This window comes from Diospyros lotus, chromosome 11 (assembly GCF_014633365.1).
Source record: "Diospyros lotus cultivar Yz01 chromosome 11, ASM1463336v1, whole genome shotgun sequence".
Lineage (NCBI taxonomy): Eukaryota > Viridiplantae > Streptophyta > Magnoliopsida > Ericales > Ebenaceae > Diospyros > Diospyros lotus.
In genome coordinates this window covers 2,093,558-2,117,416 of record NC_068348.1, presented here as the reverse complement: position 1 = coordinate 2,117,416, position 23,859 = coordinate 2,093,558, and the positions used below count along the sequence as shown (strand labels likewise).

At 34.7% G+C, this 23,859-nt stretch overlaps 3 protein-coding genes across 3 annotated transcripts; 2 read left to right on the top strand and 1 right to left on the bottom strand.

Annotated features, from left to right (window-relative positions):
* The first annotated feature begins 1,662 nt into the window (after nt 1–1,662).
* On the top strand, nt 1,663–3,614 carry LOC127813408 (transcription factor MYB86). Its single transcript, XM_052354365.1, has 3 exons — nt 1,663–1,877; nt 2,004–2,133; nt 2,612–3,614. The coding sequence occupies exons 1-3, from the start codon at nt 1,745–1,747 to the stop codon at nt 3,267–3,269; spliced, it is 921 nt and encodes a 306-aa protein (XP_052210325.1). The 5' UTR covers nt 1,663–1,744; the 3' UTR covers nt 3,270–3,614.
* A 6,838-nt stretch (nt 3,615–10,452) lies between these two features.
* Nucleotides 10,453–17,101, top strand: LOC127813099 (mitogen-activated protein kinase homolog MMK2-like). The gene is made up of 6 exons (XM_052353855.1): nt 10,453–10,959; nt 12,481–12,610; nt 13,972–14,109; nt 15,362–15,694; nt 16,209–16,392; nt 16,504–17,101. The coding sequence occupies exons 1-6, from the start codon at nt 10,775–10,777 to the stop codon at nt 16,674–16,676; spliced, it is 1,143 nt and encodes a 380-aa protein (XP_052209815.1). The 5' UTR covers nt 10,453–10,774; the 3' UTR covers nt 16,677–17,101.
* Nucleotides 17,102–17,240: 139 nt separating this feature from the next.
* Nucleotides 17,241–19,818, bottom strand: LOC127813098 (probable polygalacturonase). Its single transcript, XM_052353854.1, has 6 exons — nt 19,667–19,818; nt 19,194–19,526; nt 18,528–18,648; nt 18,263–18,437; nt 18,115–18,185; nt 17,241–17,988 (listed from the first exon to the last, which is right to left on the bottom strand). Exons 1-6 carry the CDS (start codon nt 19,808–19,810, stop codon nt 17,285–17,287), a joined length of 1,548 nt encoding a protein of 515 aa, XP_052209814.1. The 5' UTR covers nt 19,811–19,818; the 3' UTR covers nt 17,241–17,284.
* Nucleotides 19,819–23,859: the final 4,041 nt, after the last annotated feature.

The following is a 23,859-nucleotide window of genomic DNA, read 5'->3' as shown; positions in this document are numbered from 1 at the left end:
AAATCCAAAACTCTCATAGAGGTTTTCATACTTTGACATTTGCATTGGGCTTAATATATATCAAAGTGACACATTTCCCTTATGAGCTTTAGCCCTCTTTCATCGTTACACTCAATAACTAGTTCGAATTGGTTAAAGTCGGGATTAAACTAGATTAAATTGATTTAGATTCGATTTAGTATATATGGATTAGTTCAAAATATTTTTAAAAATATCGAACCTAAAACTATTGGATTTTGTAAGTGAATTGTGGACCGAACTCCTTCTCGACCGGTCTTAAAGTGAATTGACTCAAATTAATCTTTTAATCTAAATCAAAATTTAAACACTCCTAATTAACATAATCCTAAGCAAAGAGGAAGAAGAATGATAAAACTGACCTTTTAAACTTAAACTCAATCTTTTCACTCTCTTTCCACACAAGTATATGATTACTGTCAGCTAATTAACACACACACACACACACACACACACATATATATATATATATGGACAAACTTTGATTAATTCATCTTCACCAACAATTTCCACTGGTAATCTCTCACATTTATCGTGATAATATATTTCTGAAGCTGACTAATGCTGCCTTAGCCTTCATATATATATTGTTTTAGTTTCCATTTTGTTTTGTTTTCTAACAGTCCAATGACGTTTCAACAACACATTTATAACAGATAATTAATGGCTTTTACTCATTAGAACAAGTATGAGTAAAATTTGAAATTCCCCTTAATGGGTCCACTGTTTATGTCTATTTTATAAGATCAAATATCAACTTCTTTTTATGAAAATAAAAAATATAGTTAAAGAATACTGACAATATATCAAACTTTTATTCAGTAACATAAGGTTGATTACATGAATTTATAATTTTAATCCATTCCTAATCACTGTAGAATAATGGTGTTACATATTCACATCGATAGCACTAAAACAAATATAACTTTCTTTTTAGAATTCTATATGATAATTTCATATACATAATCAACCCTTCTTTTTTAGCCAGAATTAGAACATGATTTAGAAGGATAAAAGAATTAACCAAAAATTAATAAATAAAAAAAAAAGAAAGAAAACACATTTAGCCCACAAATATACAGTGTCAATTATGTAACAGGATGGTCCTTCATATCAACTCATTTGACAGGAAAAGCTTATCACAATAATAATAATAATATAATGTGATATATACATAAATGAACATCAAAATGGCATCACTATGATATAACTTTTTATGAAAATCTTTGTGATAAAAACTATCATTTTCACAGAATTTTTTACCATATGCTTGTCATCCTACATCAGACATACGACGTTAACAGTAAAGGGCGGCTACCAAGCTTTCCTCAAGAATCAAGAACAACTATTCTCTCTCTATATCTATGTCAATATATATATATAGAGAGAGGGGGGGGGGGGGGGTCTAGGAAACAAGCGGCAAAGGGTTGAGGGTACGTGAAGGTGGTTACAGAATACAAGAGTGTACGTAGAAAATGGGGGTTTTCATTGCATCATCATCATCATCATGATGAATGTGAATTCAGATGCAATGTCATTTTAGGGTTAGATGGGGGAAGATGGGACCCGCCCTTTTGGGTGTGTAAAACATATACACATTTAAAGGGGGCTGGAGACGGACCAACTCGCTAGCTAGCCCTAAAAGCAAACAAACCCCACCCCCCAAAATTCCACTCAAATTATTAAGTGTAAAGAAGATTGCAGAATCGGAAGAAGAAAATTGCAGATGGGTCACCACTCTTGCTGCAATCAACAGAAGGTCAAGAGAGGCCTTTGGTCGCCTGAGGAAGACGAAAAGCTCATCAGATACATCACCACCCACGGCTATGGCTGCTGGAGTGAAGTCCCTGAGAAAGCTGGTTCATTTCTGCTCTATATATCTTCACCTCCCCGTGCACTTACATATATATATGTGCCTATATATGTGACCATTGCTTTCTGATCATGTATTTCTTGCTTGTTTGCTTGTTTTGGGGGATAATTAGGGTTGCAGAGATGTGGCAAGAGCTGCCGCTTGAGATGGATCAACTACTTGAGACCTGACATAAGAAGAGGGAGGTTTTCCCCTGAAGAAGAGAAGCTGATCATCAGCCTTCATGGAGCTGTTGGCAACAGGTTTAATTTCCCTTTTTCTTAAAAAACTGAACTAATTATCATCTCCCTCTCTTGTTTGTAGGAGGTAGGGTTGATGAACCCTAGTCTCGGAAGCACCATTGGCTTCTACATAACTTCTGGATGAAGTTATATATAAGTAATAATAGACTGAGTCCACAGATGCATGATTCATATGTATATCTTTACCAGCAGACAGAAGCGATTTCATTGTCAAAGTAGTTCAATGCCAATGTGTCAGAAAATGGCAAATTATTATTAAGCTATTAATTGCAGAACAATTAAGCCCCTTTGCCTTCCATTTCTATAGCTCATTGTTGGTGATAACCTAGAAGGGAAGTGATATCAATACCTAAATTTTGTATCAAAAATCTATCTAGACTTTCCAGGGCCACATTTTTGCAGTTGTTCGCCACTTAATTTGATGATTTTAATTTTTTTCAACTCATGAATGTTAATCACATTGATGTGGGTCTTGTAGATGGGCTCACATAGCGAGTCACCTGCCGGGAAGAACAGACAATGAGATCAAGAACTACTGGAATTCATGGATCAAGAAGAAGATAAGAAAGACTACAACGACCCAAACCTCCAATAAACCTACCACTGATCAACATTCTCAATTCGGCTACACTTCAAATCAAGTAGATTTCTTAAACCAAGATTTGGTAACAAAGAGGCCCCTCCAAGACACATTGTTCTCTTCTCCCAGCCCTTTGTTCATGTTCGACACCGGCCCGGTGGGGCTCGAGGGGATTGGCACCGATGGCAATGAGAGACCAGGAGAGCTTTTCCAAGAATCCATGGGATTGAATTCTGAGGTTGTAGCTTGGCATATGAACCAGCAGGAGGTTCCAGCAGTTCTCCCTTTGGCCTCTTTCAGCGGCGGCATGGACTCCAATTACTTGCCGCCATTGATAGAGAGCAATGAGGGCATGGCGGCCATGGAAGTGCAGCCTTGCAGCATCAATGGGGAAAGGGAGATGGGGCTGGAATTGAATGAATGGGTTGAATCCCAACAATGTGCAAGTTTTCTATTCTGGGATCAACCCGAAGGACCCGTGCTTGGCGGAGAGGAAATTGCACCAGCTTCATCAAACATGGGAACCATGCTATCCCCCTATCCTTCTTCTTTGTGAGATGAATTACCATGCCCCCTCTATCTATCTTTGATCTGGTTTTGGAAACAACTTTTTCTTTTTCTTGATCCGATTGACTGCTGATTCTCTTACACTTTGATTGTTGAGTTAATGGAATGAGTGAACTGTTGAAGAAACAGAAGAACAGAAAGGAATAAAGAAACTGATGATGAAAACATTAGGGTTGTGAATCTCTCTCTCTCTCTCTGATGATCCCTCCTCCTTTGCTGCTTGACTCTGATTGTCATGGTATTTGAATAATTGTATTAATGGTTAATTTTCCATCTTTCTTCCTTAATTTCCCACTTCTTCAACCACTTTTATGAGTTCAAGATATAAACCTGATAGATTCACAAGTACATCCATTGTCAGAAGAGAAGATCCAAAATTTGAGGACAAAAGAAGATTACGTGCGACTTTGTTATAGATGATATGTACTTTCTTCTTCGTATCCTTTTGTGAATTGACCTAAATTGCATGTCTTCTCTAACATTCTTTCCCCAAAGAAAATGATGGAATATATATTGATTACGTTATGAATATATATATATATATATATATAATATATCTGAATGATTTGGAATGGGAAAATAGATGTCATCACATGATTTTAAGCAACAATGGCAACGCATGCCATCTCAAAGTCTTCTTTAGCAAATTTCAAAATGTGTTATTTGTGCATTTTAATATTAATTAAAAATATTATTTAGACACTCATATATATATTGATGTGTTAGTGTATTTGTACTGATATGACATAATGTACAATACATCAATGCATGAACGTCATCAAAAGTGTCACAACTAAATAATAATTTCTTTTTAATATAAAGATGGAGACTTTTATTTATTTATTTGTTTTTTAGCTTAGAGGGATATGGAGCCTTTATTTTCATCCAATTAATTAATTAGTAGGCATATATATAGGTCTTTTGATTAAACCTTATTCGTTTAATCAAAATTCATCCTTTTTATTAAAATAATTATGTGATAGTGGTATTTTTGTAAATATAAGTTATTTTTGTAATTTTGGAAGGGTCATCTCTCACACTCTAAAGAAATCTAATAGAGTTAAAAAAAAAAAAAATACTTAGATGCACTTAATGTATGATTCGAACTTGTTCAATTAATGGTCGCATTGATGTTCTAGCTAGGGTTTTATTATTATTTGCTGTATGAGATCAAGTTATGTTTATTGGGATCCTTTTGTTGCTTAAGCCCTTCCAGGTCACCTCTTTGCCCTTACTTGGGCCACAACCCCCCATTATTGGGCCTATCAAGCTACCATTGTGTAGCCTCTGTATCCATATCATGATTCTTGTGATAAGTTGCATCACCTAAGCCCCTAGTTCTATAGTCATTGGTGTGACTTTCTATTATGGGTCTCTGACCTCAAAATGCCCTTAGGAGGTCAATTCAACATGGCCATATATTTGAAATTTGTCCTCTTCTCCAGCCCAAATTTAGATTTCAAAAAAGTAACATAAATCTAGCTTTTAGATCTTAATCCAAAAGGATTTGGTTGGGCCAAATTTGATAAGTCTATCCCCATTCTAATTCAAATAAGAGCTTCCATTATCTGATAACGATTGACTTGGGGAATCTTGGAGGAGTTTTAGAGAAATTACAACTAATTTAGGAATAACTCTAAAAATCTCGCTTCTTTCAGCCTATAAAAAAAGAGAATCTCTATAAATAAAATCATTTAACTATAAATTTATTATTTTTCTTTCTGAGTTTCGTTATTAACTTGAGTATCGAAGGCTAGATTGGGAGATCTAACCCTACCTCATTGTGTTGCAGGTGTAGTTTTTGAGGAGTTAATCCCAAAATCTAGTTCTCAAGAACAATCTTACTTTCCATCACTAGATATGCTTGTAAATATTCTAATTAATATTGTTAATTACTTATGATATAAACAATTTATTAATAAACATGTGATAAACAATAAAAAAACTATCTATATATTAAATGAAAATCTAAATGACAAGAAAAAAGGAACTAGTTAGCAACTTGATTAAGGTATCAATGTAAAATGTTTTACATTTAAAGTGGATTGAAGATCTTTTTCCTAACAATGTGGGATTGTTAGTCTTTTGAAATACCTTACTCAACACAACACAACCTATCACATGGCAAACATAGAGCCTTTTGCAATTAATGGGCATGGTTCAATAGGCATGGTTTGAGCCTTTCGACCTATGTCCCGGTCATGCCTAGTCATATCCTAGATAGGGCATTCAACAAAAATTTCATTTGAACTATTCTTGCATGAGCTATAAAAGTGTCAATTCTCTAATGGCAAGTATGCATTAACTCCACTCTTACTCAGGGGCGAATTTAGGGGGGCAGGCACGGGCTGTAGCCCCCTCCTAGATTCAGCTCTCCCCCAGATCTACCTTGCAGATCTAGTCCATTTAAAGGGAAGAAAGACTGAAATATTCATGGATCGGGGGGCTAGCCCTCCCCCAGATCTAGTCCTAGATCCGTCCCTACTCCTACTTGTTACTTTGCTCTATCTTTATAAACCGAGTATTAATTTGACCGTAAGAACATACACCAAAGGAAAATAGCCTTGAGTTTGTAAGGAATTACTTGGCATAATCATGAGTCTCACTATGCAGCAACACTACATCTTTTACATTTCACCTAACCTCAAGGGTGACACCTCTCCACAAGGAGTTAAATAAAACGAGACACACTCCGAGTGCAAGCATGTTGGGGTTGTCACAAAGGAAGGCCCAAAAAATAGAACCCAAGAAAAACAATAAGAAAATTAACAAAGTTAAAACAAAACACAAACCAAAGACCACACATAACTTATCTTTCGATTTGTTCCTTAATTTGTGCCTTAGCTTGGTGGTTTGGTCATTGTGTCTTCAACCTATGCCTTTAGTTGTTTTATTTTGGTTTGTTTGGCCAAGTAGGGTAGTTAGGTTTGTCCCATTGTGCCCTTTCTAGAGTCTTACGATCTAAATTTTTTATTTTTTAAATATAATTCTTCTTTTGGGAGATGATACAGTGTTCTCAATCTTTATTCTACTCGTATTACTGTACAAATTAGTCATGAATGTATTTTCTTCCTTTCAAGCCAAAAATTTATAATAATGAAAAGGGAAGTCCCCCTTTTTTTTTTTTTTACAATTTTTTGAACACTAACAATTATTTTACAAATTTTATTCTTAAAACATTTATTATTATTATTATTATTATTATTATTATTATTATTATTTTGATATTCGTTCGGGCCAGAGTAGGCCCATATGGAAGTCCAACAAGGCCCGTGAATACAGCAGCCCGATCCGACCGAGAAATCCACTTGCCCCATTATATAAATTTTAACCTTATATAAATTATTTTAACCCTAATTTAACCCAACTTATATAAATTATTTTAACCTTGGACATATGATCATATAAATTTTAGATTTATATGAATATGAATTTAGATCTATACAAATCTGAATTTAATTAATTGAGTTTGTTTGATTTTTCTTCATGATTGATTATGTCATTCCAAATCCAAAATTTTAGATTTATTTATATATAATTTATATTCAAATCCATATAAAACTCAAACTAACACACACCTAAAAATATTTTATTTTTTTTTTTGCAAGTGGCGATGGTCGGTGGCCTGTGAAGGGGCAAATTCATGATATATTTAATAGATATGATCTACTATTATGTCCACTAAAAACACCTTATCCATCTCTCTCTTTTTCATCTGTCAATGTTATTCTTGTTGTCTAGATACAACAATAAATTTATTGTTACGAGTGAGTGTTTGTTTCAAGTCTTGAGTATTAGGGAGTCATGCGAAAGAGAAAACACTTAGGCTCACGAGGTGCTTTCACACGAGTCTTTCGATATTTAAATTAATCTCTCTATGAGTGAGAGTGTAATAATAGTAGAAGTGCAATTGAACTAGAGTTCTAAACATACCTTCAACTAGAGAAATTTTTCTCCATTTTTAAAGAATGAATTTGACAGGAGAAGGAACACTCGTATCTCTTAGGATTACCTTTTCCGAATTTTTAGATGAGCACATTAAAAGTAAGTTTGACTCATTCTTCACAGTTTCGTGACATAAAAGAGTATTTTAGGGACTATATATGAGGTGTAACTTTGCATTGGGGAACTTGTGAGGGTCCACTTGACAGTCACCTCTCAAGGGATCTCCCGTATGTCCCTTTCTTAAGAAAGTCTCTTGATGAGCTCTAGACTTTTTCTTTTGGGCTTTTTTTCTTTTGGGCCTCTTCAATTGGACTTCGGCCTGTTCTAGGGTATAACATCTATTATATAAGCAAATACCAAGTTCAGATATTATGAAACACTATCAATAAAATATTTTCCAAAAGTGCCCCTTATGTATCTTGTTTAAAAAACAAAAATTAACAATATTAATAACATTTGAACTCATAACTTTTAAAAAATAATTAAGTTTTCAAACAGTTTTATTACTGTACCAAAGCTCATGTTATTGTCAAATGACACCCAATAAAATTTTATTTAATTTTTTTTTTTTTTTACACATACATAATATGAATCGCCCTTAGTAATTAATTATTCATTGACTATTTGATACTAGAACGTATATTTTGAATTAGATATTTCTATTGATAACTCAATATTGTTCAAACCATTATTGTTTCTCGATTTTATGATGTTGCTCGTGTGGGGCAACATCATGTTTGCCCGACGAGATCAAATTGAGAGAAAGGGCATCGGCCCATAGGGTGGTGCCCCACTAATGTCGCTAGCACAGGCAACATAATAGGGTTATGTATTATCATAACAATAATAAAAATAAGAAACCATCAGACAAATTGTACTATAATGCAAAAACAAGATGATAAAAATATAGAGTAATAGTTAAACTTTAATAAATATATCCTTTTTTTTAGATAAAGTATATTATTTTTTAATTTTAAAACAATTTTATTAGTTAATAAAATTATTGTAGTCTTTCCTTCAATCGGAGTTCTTCTAGAGAAGGCAATATCGGGAGAAGCAATTCTCCTAGAAAGATTCTCTCAAGACAATCTTTTTCAAATGATTATATGACAATTTTCTTGGGACCACCTTCTTAGAGTAACATCTTGTAAATCAATGGTTCGTCACGTCAAGCCAAGCTCTCGAAGGAGATCTAGGGAGACTAGTCTCTTGCACAACTTTGTCTCATATTGTTTCGCACGATGTGAACTGCTTGTTTTAGACTCTCTTTCTTTTAGGAGACCCTTCCTTTAAAGGGTTTCTCGTAGATAGTGTCAAATTATTGTATCTTAATAATAACAAAAATGTTACAAAATAAGATGTATTTCTTATTAACCAATAAAATTATTTTGAAATAAAAAATAATATATCTTATCTAAATATAAGATATGTTTATTAAAAATTAATGATAAGGATACCATATATGTATATAAAGAATCTTATCCATCTACTCAATCATGCATGTACTATAGTGGTTCTCTTGTTCCTTTCAGCACATCAATGGCCACAACCACACACTTGTTAAAAGAAAATGTGTGTAAGGTGGGAAGAAGACTTTGGCAAAAGCTGCATAAATGAGATTCATTTGAGTGGTTGTGGGCATTAATTAAAGGTTCAAAGCAGCAGGGGAAATGGTCCTGCTTGTAGAAGATACAGCAGAATAGGTGATTCTTTCAAATGATAGAATTAGTGATTTTATTTAATCAAATCTAACATTTAATTAATATCTTATTAAGTTAATCTAATTCCATATCAATAGTTTATTCTGAGCTCTTTTAGCATATTGATTACCTCTCCTAAATTTTTTAGGTGATATATTAGAGGTAAGTTTGACACATTCTTCCTCGTCCAGTGGGGTGAAAGAGTCTTTTATGGATCATATCTAAGGTGTTTAAGAAGGTAGCATTTTTTAAATTAGTGATTCAAAGATTTAGACTGCGTTCTTTTTACTTTTTACTTTTTAATTTTGAGTTTTAAATTCATTTTCAATTTTCTGTTTTAGTAATCTATTTTTAGAAAATTGAAAATGCATTCTCTCTGTTATTTTGAAAAACTATTTCTCAAAATAGAAAATTAGAAAACGCGTTCTCTTTGAAATTTTGAAAATAATTTTTTAATGATATTTTATTCAATAAATTTGATTATTCAGTAAATTAAAAATCTTTAATGTTAATATATTATTAAAAATATATATACATTTTAAATTTAATGAATTTTGTTTTTTTTATTATAATAATAAAATACAAATAAATAAATGTGTTTTGAGTTTTAAATTTATTTTGGATGAAAATACTCAAAATAACTTTTTGTTGTTTTGAATTTTTTTTATAATTTTTTTTATTTTTAAAAATAGTAAAGAGAACGCATTTTTATTATTTTAGAAAATTAAAAATTAAAAATGACTTGAAAATAACAAAGAGAACGCAACCTTAGATATTTGAGATTTAGGGGTTTTTTATTTTTTTAATTATGAATAATTTAATCTTTTTTCTATTAAAGTAAATTTTAATCTGATGTGTCTTGTTGACGTAACCATTTTATGATATGACACTTTTTCTTTTATACGTTTATGTTCTACGTGGTGTAAATAACAATTATATTTACTCTTAATTAAAGAAATAATTTAAAATAATAATTTTTAATAATTAAGATACAAAATCTTAACGTTTTTATATATTAAGAATTAAATACTATATTTTTTAATTGTTAAAAGAACACAACAAACTAATCAGTTTATTCAAATATTGTTAACTAATCATCTACGTGACGTGTTATTTGTGAAAATGGGTGCATTCATATACGAGTTAATGTTTCGATAAAAAATTAAAATAATATTTTTTAACAATTGAACTATTGAAACTTGATGTTTTACGCATCAAAAACTAAATGTCATGAACAACATATATCTATGAAGCCATTAGATTACAAAATTTTAGGTATATTGTTTGATCTCTTTTAAGTTCTTTTTTCAATTATGGTTGGGTGAATGAAAGGTGAGATTTTCCCTTACGGTGACGTTGCCAACATATTTAAAAGCGTTGTCTTTGATTTAAAAACGAAACTCAAGCCTATGAATTTGATGTCTTCAACGGCCCTTCGTCATCTTCCTGCTCCAAGAACCAGTCAATGACGATGAGAAAATTGGACTTGGCCCCACCAAAACCACTCTGGCCTCGCCCATCAATGCGAAAGATTGCCCTTAACAGCGACGCATATCCACCCAAACACTCAAAGCCCTTAAATCGACGACAATCGATCTCCGAATCACGGTTCTCGGTAAGATTAAAATACAGAGAAAAAGCAAGAAAGATCAATCAAGTGTTGCCGATTACATGGCCAAGGCGTCAATTTTGACGGTCCACTTCATTTCACGGGCTTCCAAACCGCGTTGGCCTCACGGTCACAGAGTCTCCGAGTTTCCATCTCTTTCTCTTCCACAACCAGAAGAACCCACAACAAGATTTCAGTCCACGGCCCTGCCAAAGCTTTCGTCTTCTTGAGGCCTCAGAGATGGCTATGGAATCAAGTTCGCTCTCCATCGATGGCAATAGCAATACATCTAGTGGTGTCAAAGGAGTTCTCACGCATGGCGGCAGATACGTCCGGTACAATATCTACGGTAATTTATTCGAAGTCTCTAACAAGTATGTTCCTCCCATTCGACCCATCGGCAGAGGTGCTTACGGCATTGTCTGGTAAGTTACATATTATATATGTTTATATGTATGTCTGTATGTATATGTATATGTTATTATGCGCATATGCATTCATATGTATTGCTTGGATTTGGGTTTCTTTCTTTGTGGGTTGGTTTGAGAGATCGATGGATTTTGAGGGTTTAAGTTCAAAATTTTGATTGTTTTGGTGTTTTATGCTTGAGACTAGATTGGGTTTTGGGAGATTTAGGGCTTTTGAGGGGCTAAAAGCACGGTGTGTTGACAGGAGGACTTCTTGTCTAGTTTGGGGAGAAGAGAAGCTTTTGGAAGAAGAAATTGAGTGTTGTATCCGTAGTAGTTAGTTTAAGGCTTTTATGTGCATGTGGTGGCCTTGTTGCAATTGTTTTATTGCAGGTGAGGTTGCTGACTTCAGGTTAATATGCAGAATTAATTTGTGTGATTACTAGTTTACAGGTTAATGTGTTGCTTCTATTGAAGTAAGATGCTTGAGATCATGTGAGAAGGCTAATAGAGGCTCCTATGAGAGGAGTGGATGAAATGAAACAAGTATCTTGCAAAAGAAGTAGAGGAAGACCATGAAAGTTTTGGTGAGATACACTTGGGTATGACATGAGTTATACGGGCTTTACAAGAGATAAGGCTATAGAGAGAAATGATTGGTGAGGTATAATTCATGTAGCTGACTCCACATAGTGGGATAAAGGGATAAAGGCTTGATATGTTGTTGTTGCACAGCTTCTTTCAAATTCCAGAAATGCTAGGGAAATTTCAAAAATTCTGGAAATGTAAAGGAGTTTTTGTGACTAAAATGTTTCTATAAACTCAATATAATTAAATAATTGAACAAGCTTTGTTTCTGCTTCTCTTTTTGGATGGGGGTGCAAGTGTTTCATCTGATAGTAAATACATTATGAATGAACAATCATCAAAATGATGCTATAAGATCAATGTTATCTTGCAGAAGCATATGTACTGTACATTGTTTATAAACTTCCCTCCAAATAAGGTTTAGAAAAATATCAAAAGTAAAATTATAAGATCATTAAGAGTGAATAAAGGGTAAAAGGATATCTAAGGTATTGTATGGGGTTCATTAGTAAAAAGTTAATTCTTTTTTTTTTTCCAACAAGATAAGTGTATTCCTGTCAAAATTATTCTTTGTTTAAAAAATTGATTGTTTGGATGTTGTGTGGTATTCCTGTCATCTCAGAGATTGTATGTATAGTGAAAATACAGGAATATGAGCTTCCACAACATTTTTATTTTTGGAATGAAAAATAGAGGACATTTTATTCCTTCTTTTTTTTTTCCTTGACATTGTTTTGATCCTTGTTGATTGGCATTATATGTCATGTTAATTTGGGCTGAGAGAGAATTTAAAATAAAAGGGAAGTGAGCAACCATATGATAGGGGAAGGTCTTTTTCAGTTTCTTTTTGCAGAAAAGTCTGCAAAAGGGTCTAAATATTTTGATTGCACAATCAAATCTCCCTTTTTTTATTACATAGAGGATGATAACATCTTTCTTTTTTCTTGCCAGTGCTGCCGTGAATTCAGAGACACATGAGGAGGTTGCTATTAAGAAGATTGGCAATGCATTTGACAACAGAATTGATGCCAAAAGGACATTGAGAGAAATTAAGCTCCTCTGCCACATGAATCATGAAAATGCAAGTTTGGTCCTCCTAAACTCTTTGACAGGCTAATTGACTTTTTCTAGAAAGATTTTTGTTCTGCATTTCTGCAATATCATGCTTTCTAGACTTGTTCGATTCTGCAGTTTTATCTTTTCCATCCTAGAATAATGTTAATGTCATTAAGATGCCAAAAAGTTCTCGTGTAATGCACCCATGATATAGAAATTGGCTTTTTGTGATTAATGGTTGCACTATGTATGATCTGTGGGCAATGATCTGGTGGCATGATGATTTGCAAGGTGCTAATCTGGTTATCCTAATCCTTCTTTTCTGTGGGAACTTTTCTGATTCCTAATGATCGCAACAGCTGGTGCTGTAGCAGAATTAGTAAGTTAGCGCTGTTGTTTAATAGCAGTGTCCTGCAATTTATATTTTTGAAGCATACCAGATGATCAAGGTTGTTATGTTCCCATGCATGTGGTTATTTAGGGCAAGGAAGTAGTTGTAAATATGTATCCGAGAAGTAATGTTGGGAGGCAAAATCAAGAGTGGCGAGAAGTCCATCTCCAATTGCCTGATTCAGATATGCTGTGGAACACCTTTATTTTATTTTATTTATTTGGCCTCCTGCATTTTGGATGCCCTTTACTTATTCAGTTTTCATTTTCTTCTTTATTTTTACAATTACAATGGTTTGGTCATGTGAGAAGAGGAACATAGATGCCTGAGAGTGGATGAAATGAGAGAAATTTGGAACAAAAAAGGGGCGAAAAAGATTAAGAAAAATTCTGTTGAAAACTCTTAAACATAGTATAAATTATAATGGACTTTTTATAGAAGATATTATTATAGATGGAGATGGCTGGCAAGCTAGAATTTATGTAATTGACCCTATTTAGTGGGTTGAGGATTGGTTTGTTGTTTATCTCTATTTTGTGAAATTGAGAGTATAAAAAGGAGATTAGTGCTACAATCATACACTTCCCATTCAAAGTGTCATAAAGGGTTGGTATATGGTGAGAGTTATGCAATTTATGATGTGCCTAAGGTAAATGTCACTTGTGTCTTCCTTGGTTGATTGACAGACTTGATCTTGTGTATGTAATGGAAATTGCAGCAGGACTTTTGTAACTTCTTATGGTAACAATAAAATGAAGTATCTTAGGAAGTGTATGCATCAATCTGGTCGCTTCTTTCGATAGGAGGTATTTTGCTGTTCTTTCATTTTTACCTTTGTTTTGATACCCCCCCCCCCCCCCCCCCCCCCCCCTCTCTCCTGCAGATGCAGTTCTTTGTGATTGGTTGCTTCAGTTGATTTGCTTGTTCTTGGCAGGTTTTCTGATAATCACTGATTTTTGGGCACGTATTAATACTTAGCTATTTTCCTGAGACAGGTTATTGCTATCAAGGACATTATACGACCACCAAAGAGGGACACTTTTAATGACGTTTATATTGTTTATGAATTGATGGACACTGATCTTCATCACATAATTCGTTCTAGTCAGCCATTGACAAATGACCATTGTCAGGTAATCCACTGAATTGTTTTTGCATATCTATCTTCTAATTGGGACCCCTTACTATGAATCCGCATTGTTCAAATACAAACATGAACTGATATTGCTTGTAATATCATGTTTTAATAATTAATATTTCTTGTCAACTTGGCAATTCTTATCTTGAGGTGAATGTCAATGCGATCTCTTGTTCACGCATGAAGTGATGTAATGTAATTCTATGCACCTTATTGACTAATAACTATGGAACGGCTACAGTGTTGTGGGTGTTGACTGTCCACCTTCCTATTCCTCTTCTTTTTATTTATTTATTTTTTTGTGGGGTAGGGGGGGTGTTTAAGGATATCGTCACTACCAATATGAGGGGGAAAAAAAAAGGAATGTCCTATAAGGATGAAGGTCAGTTCCTTAAAGCCGTTGTGAAGACTATTCAAGCAAGGAGAGGAAAAACAAAAAGTAAAGGTTAAGATAGAAGGAAAAGGAGTTAACACAAACTCCCACCAGCATGGACAACCTGGAGAGGATTACAGGCAGCACAACAAGACATACCAATACAAAAACAACAAGAAGAGCTCCAAAACAGTCCTGGTCATCCTGCCTTTGCAGCCTCTCATCTCACCTCACCCACCCATTTCACTTAAACTGAGCAAACGGCATACTCTCATACATATTCGAATATGGAACATGTATTGTGACCTGTAATACATTGTCAATTGCTGAATGCGAAATGATCACCTAATGGTATGGTAGAGTTTGTTGCTAATAAAGAATGTGGAAGACTAAGGCAATTATTGAAACCCATGCAGATCTATATGGCAGATCTTCCTTCTCTTCCTCTATGTAGTTGGTGGATGCATCATAATAGTTTATGAGTGTTACTTTTGGATCTAGTCATGATCACTGCGTTTTCCAGACAAAAAAAGAAAAGCATTGTTGCTTCAATGCAATAAAACTTAAAAATTATTAAAGTTAGAAAAAACTACACTGCTGCTTCAGGTGCCTTTCAGTCCTGGAACTACTGAACCCTATTCTTGTGTGGGATGGTCTGAAATTATGTTGGGTGTTATAGAAATCTCTTGTATTTATATCATGTCAAGGAAGGAAAGGGTAGTACATCTGTTCTAAACTTAGATTGCAAACATGATAGTGATTTGTTCTTGCTTGAAGTCTCCTTACGGAATATACCCAATGAATTGTCATTGCTTATTACCTTACATGAAGCTCAAGTTCTTCAGAAGGCTAATATTCCATGAAAATTTCCCAGTACTTCTTGTACCAGCTGTTACGTGGACTGAAGTATGTGCACTCAGCAAATGTATTGCACCGTGATCTCAAGCCCAGCAATATACTTCTCAATGCAAATTGTGACCTTAAGATAGGAGATTTTGGATTGGCAAGGATAAAAACAGAGACAGATTTCATGACTGAGTATGTTGTCACTCGTTGGTATCGGGCACCTGAGTTGCTTCTTAACTGTTCAGAGTATACTGCGGCAATTGATATATGGTCTGTTGGCTGTATTCTTGGTGAAATTGTGACTCGAGAACCTTTGTTCCCTGGCAAGGATTATGTTCATCAGCTGAGGCTCATAACAGAGGTATGAGACTTCTATGTTGGTGCATCTTATGCTTTTGGTTTCCATGGTCCATGGAGTGCGTTAAAAATTTATCAGATAAAACACCCCGCAAAGAAATCTACTTTATATATATATATATATATATATTAATTTTTAGTTGAGGGCTGGTCATCTCATTTGCACTTTCTCTTTGATGTATTCCTTCAATTGTATTCTGTCCATATTAGGGGTAAGAACCTTATGAGGCTACATTTACTATCTTCAAATTGAACAACAGCTCTGGTTCCTTTGAACTGACTTACAAGGTTACATTGATTCTTGATTTCCAATGGAATCCGAGATAACTTAATTTTAAAATAAGCACTTCCCAGTTATTAGCATGCGCTTGTTACTAGAGGAGGCGAGGCTAGGGAAAAGCATAGGTTGTCATAATTTGAGGAAAACATTGTATGCTATGTGTTTTGGCATATTTTTATTGTCTTTTCTTGTCTAATTTGGTTTGTAACGTGAATGTACCTGCCCTTGTGTACAAAAGCTGCTAGGTTCACCTGAAGACACCAGCCTTGGATTTCTTAGAAGCAATAACGCACGAAGATATGTTAAACAGCTTCCCCAATATCCAAAGCAGCAATTTTCAGCTAGGTTCCGTAATATGTCTCCTTTGGCTGTTGATCTGCTGGAGAAGATGCTTGTGTTTGATCCGGACAAGCGCATTACAGGTAGAACCGTAGAAGGAGTTCAAAGTTTTAAGCATTGCATCACTGTACGATCAGCCATTATTCAAGTTAATGTTAGCTTCTCTGATTTCAACTTTCTCGATCTGCTTGCAGTTGATGAGGCTCTTTGCCACCCTTACTTGTCATCACTTCATGATATGAACGACGAACCCATCTGCCACAGTCCTTTCAGCTTTGATTTTGACCAGCCATCGTTCACTGAAGAGAACATTAAGGAGCTGATTTGGAGGGAATCACTCAAGTTCAATCCAGATCCTCTCTACTAGGAGACTTTCATAGCGAGGGATTGCATCTGCTGTAGACTATGATAGAAATATCTTTTCCTTTGCTTCGAATCGCTCCACTCTACCAAGTACTAGAAACAGTATTAGGAGATACAGTATCTGCTTGTCATTGGAAACTTGAACCAATCTTCTGCAAGAGAAGAAGAAAATTGCCAAAAAGATGGACTCCCAAGTCAGCAAAACAGAGAAACAACATCCCTTTGTGTTGGATCCAGACGGGTTTGATTTCAACCAGCTGAAAACTCCGCTAGAAGAAGATAAAAAGTTTGTAAAATGCAGCTGCAGATCCGGTCAAACATTAGCTAAGAATGTTTGTGGATTGAAGTAGATATTGTGGATATTGTAATGTTGATCAGTTTGAGTCCCAGTTTGCAACATATAATGTCAATTCCAGGTGTTTCCCTTTACTAGTTTATTCTTGCATATGTTACTTCTTCATTCATCATGAAGGAGAAAGAAAATAAAGCAAAAAAGAACACCCCCACCCAAAGAAAAAAAAAAGGAAAAGCCCACTATTCAACATCTTCAATTGGCAAGGCTATAAAGATAACATAACTCTGCATCAATCATAAATATTTCTTCTTTCTTCATCATAAATATTTCCTTCTGTAAGAACACCGCTGGATTTTAGCATCTTCAACTGCCAATCTCTCAGTTGGGAAATCACACTCTGCTATAGCAGTCTTCTCTGGCAGTAGCTCACAAGGCTTTGGGATCACACCACTTGAAATCCCAGCCACATTGGAACAGTTCCACGCAAGCTTCTTAGCCCCTTTCCCAAGCTCAATTGTCACATTAGAAATGCATATCCCAGTGAATGGATCCCCTTCTATCCCCTCAAACCTGGCTGCCATTGTCACATTCTCGGCAACCATGTCCCGGTAGTTGATGTTGTCGATCACTGGCAGCGCGCTCGGGTCATATTTGTCATCAGGGTGGGAGCCGTAGTTTCCTGTCATCCAGAACACATACTTCATCGTCTGCATTGTCATCCCTCTCACGTATATGTCCTTCACGTACCCTCCCCTTCCCACTGCGGTCTTGATTCTCACCCCGGACTCTGAATTGATCGCCAGGATGTCCTCGGCCCTCACATCCTCGATCCCACCTGACATTTCGCTGCCTAGTGCGATCACTGCGCTGGTTGGGGAAATGCAGGTCAGCCTCCGGATCACTACCTGTTTAGTTGGCATCCCAAACGCGATCCCATACTCATCCCACCCGCTCTTCACAGCCACACAGTCATCCCCCGAGACTATGTAACAGTCCTCAATTCGAACATTTGAGCAAGAGTCTGTTGTGTAACAACATCAGCACATCCAACAGGAGACAAAAAAATCAGCAACACCTAGCTAGCTCAGAGTTTACAGTTAGTTTATGATCACTTGTTCAAATTTCTACATATTTCCAATACACTTGCCTGGATTGATCCCATCAGTGTTTGGAGATCTAACCGGCGCGATAATTGTAATGCCCTGAACGATGACATTGCTGCAGAGCAAAGTGTGTGCATTAGATAGTGTAACAGTTGATGGAGTTGAGCAGCAACCCGAAAAAGGAAACAGAACCTGCTGTAAACTGGATGAACATTCCAGGATGGGGAATTAACGAGTGCAAGATTGGAAATTTGGATGTTCTCGGAGTACATGATCTCGATGAGGTAAGGCCTGGTGTAGTTGAGCTCACCGCCATGGAATTTATCCCACCAGAGAGCTCCCTGGCCATCGATCGTGCCATTCTCACCTGAAACCACAAGACGAAGTTGAATTTGCAGTGGAAGTTGTTTCTAGTGTTGGCCATTCAAACTAGGGAAATGCTTCTTCTTGGTACTACCTGTTAGAACAACATCAGTGAGGTTGGTTCCAAATATGAGACTGATGTATCTTCCTCCTTCCGTGTCCCTTCCCCGGCCATACGAAGGCAGTGGCTCGATCACCGGCCATTCATCCACATCCTAGACCAGTTAAACAGACATTACTCTTTCAAGTTTCTTAATTTCCCCTAATTTTCTGCGTCTGGCAGTCTGCTACTCTATTCCCCTTTGATCCCAAGTTGGATTAGAAGCTAGTGGTTCCATTTTTTGCTCTTGTTTCAGAGACCATTTGTGCGTAAAGGGTTTTGCTGATTCACACACAGAAAGTGCAAAAGGGTGGAGCAAATCAAACTCCAACAAACACAGAAAAGATAAAGGTGGGGTTTGAGTCTTGGAGGATGGTGGCTATGAACTCTATTGGAATTTGATATGAGATTCATATCTAACAGTAGAATCAGTATCTTCAACGAATCTAATGCCTTGTCAAGAATTCATCTTCATCTAAAATGTCAACCACCACATGGTAATTGGTCTATGCCTAATCAATCAGCCGCCATTGTTCAACATCTTTCAAGCTGGTGATTATCGTTTTCTTTCTATGGTGTTCCCAATCTGACCATGGACTGAAAACAAAAAAAGAAAGAAGAAATTTGAAGATTTTCATACAGATCGATAAGGAGAGAAACCTGGGAAGCAAGAAGAACAGCATCCTTGTCGAGAAAGAGAGTGAAATGGCTGGTGAGATTGAAGCTTCCGGTCAACCACCTTCCCGCCGGCACAATGAGCAGCGACCCGCCGTCCGATTCGAACTGGCTGAGATGGGCTATCGCCGCCCTGAACGCCGCCGTATTCAGGGTTTCCCCGTCGCCAACGCCGCCGAAATCGGTCAACGACGCAGTGTGAGCTCTGCAGCTTATCGCCGGGTACTCAAAGCATCCCCGGGCCGGCGCCGCTCGGCTATCAACTTGGCTTGGATTCCATAAAACCAGAAGAACAAATGCTGAAACTATCTGCAATACCTGTCATATCAAAAAATCAAACCAAAGTACAAGAAAAAAAAGCCCAAAAAAAGATCAAATCTTGGAACTTTCTAGGAGTTGTAGGTATTACAAAAATCCATGAAAATTTGGGAAAGTGAAAGAGAAGAGAAGAAAGAGACTTGAGGTGTTCTTCTGGTTCTTCTTGATGACTCCATTTTTGGCACCCAGTGGGGCTTTGAATTGGCTTTGCAACAGACTGCATACATATATATATATATATGTATGCATGTATATAGACTCCAATTCATTATACATACATACATATATATATATATATATATATTCTTCTTCAATTCAAATAGGATAATCCTGGCTGTTTGGAAAGTTTTGATCCACTAAGCGGGTATCCCGGTTCACAATGTGTTTTGCAAAAGAAAATAACAATGTTTGTAATTCAAATGGGTGATCTTCTAATTGTTATATCCAGTTTTTGTTTGTTTGCTAGGAAATATTCTTCAAGCTTGTAAAGTCTTCCAAGAAAGAATACTGTCAAAGGGTGCAGTCTAATCTTTGTGCGAATATTTTGATGCTTAACTGAGACTTTTTAGAATGTTTAAAGAAGTTTCAGAGCTTTTGAATCAATATTTATGACCTACCTTTTCTAAATGTGAGTTTTCTATTTATAGGGTTTAAAATTTAAAAATAAATATTTTAATATTCAGAATTTCAATAAAAGTGCGTTTGATAGACATGGAAAATGAGGGTGGAATTCATTTTCCATCTAAATTCTAGGAAATTTTATCAAACAGCTTTTCAATTCCATGGAATTCGAATTTCATTTTAATTCAAAAAGTGAATATTTTCCTTGAAATCAAGGAATTGGAATTCTTAAGGATTAGAGTGAGAATTGGAATTCCATCCTCATTTTTCAACTCTATTAAACGCACCATAATATCAAGATTCGTTATTGATATTCAGAATTTTTTGAAAGGACTTTCGACATCATTTTCGCGCATTAGTTGAGACTTTTCGACAAGAAATAAAGATTTTTGGGAAAGTTTTCAATCTCATGAAGTCTTTTTTATCACATTTTTTTTCAAGGCTGTCATAAATTCACTATCAAAAAATCCAATCTCCTAACACTATCAACAGTCTTAGGAGATTGTCAACAATTTTCAAGACATTATCTCAAAAATCTTTAAAAACTATCGACAGTCTTTGGAGCATCACTCTGCCTTAATCTTGACAGATAAGTTATATAAATTGAATTTTTAAATAATTTTTTCACAGATAATATGTAGCTTACTCACATCAACTATATTAAATAAAAAATATATATATCATGATTATAAAAATGCAAAATTTGAATGATTCTCTATGACCTTTATGCAGAACTTTGTGTTTATTTCACAACATTACGTATCCCCCACATGCAGGCCAACTCTGCTTGACTAGATCCAAGAAGAAACAAATTTCATTTCCAAAAGTATAATGATATATTTGATGACACATAACTAAAATCATTACACAAGTATTCATCTAAGCTAGTGTTTATTAATTAAAATATAAATCAGAAAATAGAGGCAGAGCTAGGATTTTTTATCCCGGAGGCTTCAAATTTATTTTTTTTTCAATCGTGAGCCTCACCAATAATTTTTTTTTTTTCCAACTATAGCAGTTAAGGGTGGAACTAGAATTTTAACAAAATATGAGAAAAACAAAGAAGAAAGATGGGGGAGCTGGCCTGGGGCTTGGGTTTGTAATAAAAAAATATTATTTTTTAAAGTTTAAGATCTACTTTTTAAAAAAATTGGGTGGATTGAAGCCCCGCCCACCCCTGTTAGAAAATGTAAGATATGAAAATCATTTCAGATTTTTGTGATTTTTAATGTGTTTATTAAACTTATAATTTCTTATTTGAATTTTTCTATATATGTTCATTTCTCTATTTCTTTCAAGATAAATATATCTTAATCATTACAGATAAAAAAAAATGATGTTTGTGTCATCTAGTGCATTTCAAAAAATTTAATTAATAGTTTGATAAAAATTTTGAAATACTTCACAATCTTATCTTAACTATTCCATATCTTGGTCTGTAAAGCATTTCAATCTTATTTTGATATAACTTTATTTTACTTATTTTAACAAATATTTCATAAACATATTTTTAATATGATCAAAACATATAAATAATTTCAATAAGTTTATGTAATAGTGTCATACATTTCTTATATCTCTTGAATCTAGATACAAATATATACAAATATAGGGGATATCACATTGGGATCAAGAAAGAGGCAATTGATCCCCATAACCTTAATTTGTTTTTTTGTAGGAAACTTGAAAGGTCCTTGGAACATAGTCAATTTTTGATTTGGCCCGTTCCACCCTCTTCAAAATTTATGGTCTGCCTCGTCTCAGGCCAATGTGCATGGACAAGTAAGTTGTGGGATAAAGCCCGGGGGTCTAGCCTCACAAAAAGACAGTTGGATGTACAGAAACAAAATTGAACCCATGACCTTACAGTATTTTAAGCTCCCAAATGCATGCGACAGCCAGCTACGCTACCATGAGAGGTTAGAAACTCAAATTTCATGTTATGCAACTATCAAAACTACTCTTCGATGAATACATTTGTTTTAAATAGTCAAGCACTCTTTCTCTATATGATTATAATTGTTAATTTGTTAAAATATATATATATATATATGTGTGTGTGTACATGTAAAATCTATTGTGCATAATTTGATATGGCCTAGTTGATGAACTTTTTATTATTGTGCAAGTCTTCTTGGGTCCGTCCTTAAAAAAAAAAAAGTCTTTTATGGGTCATTTTCTAGTGACCATGGTGCTAAGTTGACATAGTGCCATATTTATAACATAGAAACTATTAAGGTAGGGGTAGTTGCCTTTAGGGAGATCCCACTCTATAACTTACTTTATAGGAGTTATATGTATTTATTTTTTGTATAAAATAATGAATTTGCATCTAGAGAATGAGTTTTGATAATAATAATAAAATTATTCATTTGCATCTTTTATGAGTTTGAGACTTTGAGTTACTAAAATAATATTGTTTCTTCCCACCCAAAAGGATGGTCAGAAATGGCCTTGCAACGGTAAGAAATGGGGTTCAACAATCAATCTATTGGGGAAGATTGACACTTGTAAGCACTTTGAGCTTAAGTAAATAAGAGAGTAAATTGACAGAATATCGATAAGTTAGAAAATAATATACCTTGAATCTTGATAAAGTTAGTTTATATAGAACAATGAGAGGTCCTTCGACATACATGCTTGCATCAGGCATTGCAGGGTGATGAGATTAGATATTCGATGCCGATAAGGCTCCATGATGGTGGCACAATGTCGAGTTTGGGTTGATTTGTTTTACCAATTTTTTTAAATTAAAATTTAAACTTAAAAAAAAAAGAAGATTTTATGGTGATGTCATATATTCACATAACCAACTTATAGTGGTATTTAAGGTGGATCCTGACACCTTCATATGGAAACTAACAAAGCAGGGAAATTTCTCCCCTAAAAAAACATGTTCATTAAGGTGATATTTGTTAACTAACATATAGATTGAAAAAAGTGGGATATGAAAAGTATTTAAGACAAAAGTGTTTTTCATTTTATTTGTTAAATTTATCTGACGACCATTGAAAAAGAAGTCACGTGACTTCTTATCTTATATTTTTCAGATAAATTTATCTCTCTCTCTCTTTCTCTCCAGATAAATTTATTTTGAACCTTACAAATAAGAAAAAATTATACATATGTTCTCTAGTGCATTTTAAAAAATTTAAAAAATAATTTGATAAAAATCTTAAAATACTTCTCAGTCTTATTTTGACCATTCCATATATTAGTCCAAAAAACATTCAAACTTTAAATAAATATAACCTTATTTTATTAATTTTAACAAACACTATCTAAGAAGATAACTAATAAGAAAAACCTATTTGTACATTGAATACCTATACATTAGGAAACTAGAAGGCATAATCTTTGCTATTCAATGACAATCCGAGAAAATATTCTCAATTAATTGAGTAAGTCTTCTAATTACTCGAGTAAATATTTCCAATTACTCGAGTAAGCCTTCTAGTTTTTGAAGCATGGGAATTGCTCGGAGACGCCATTTTAGCGTTTCTGAACTGTTTCCCGTTTAGGAAACGAGAAAAATGGCTTGAAACGTTTTTTGCGCCGTTTGTGTAATTTTTGATAAATTTCAAGTCGTTTCGGAATTTAAAAAACTTGGCCGGAAACACATTTTCGAAAAGTGTTGCCTAGCTAGGTTACATAGATCCTTAATTATTTTTTCCCTTTTTTCTTCTTCCAACGATTTCTTCTCCTTCTATTG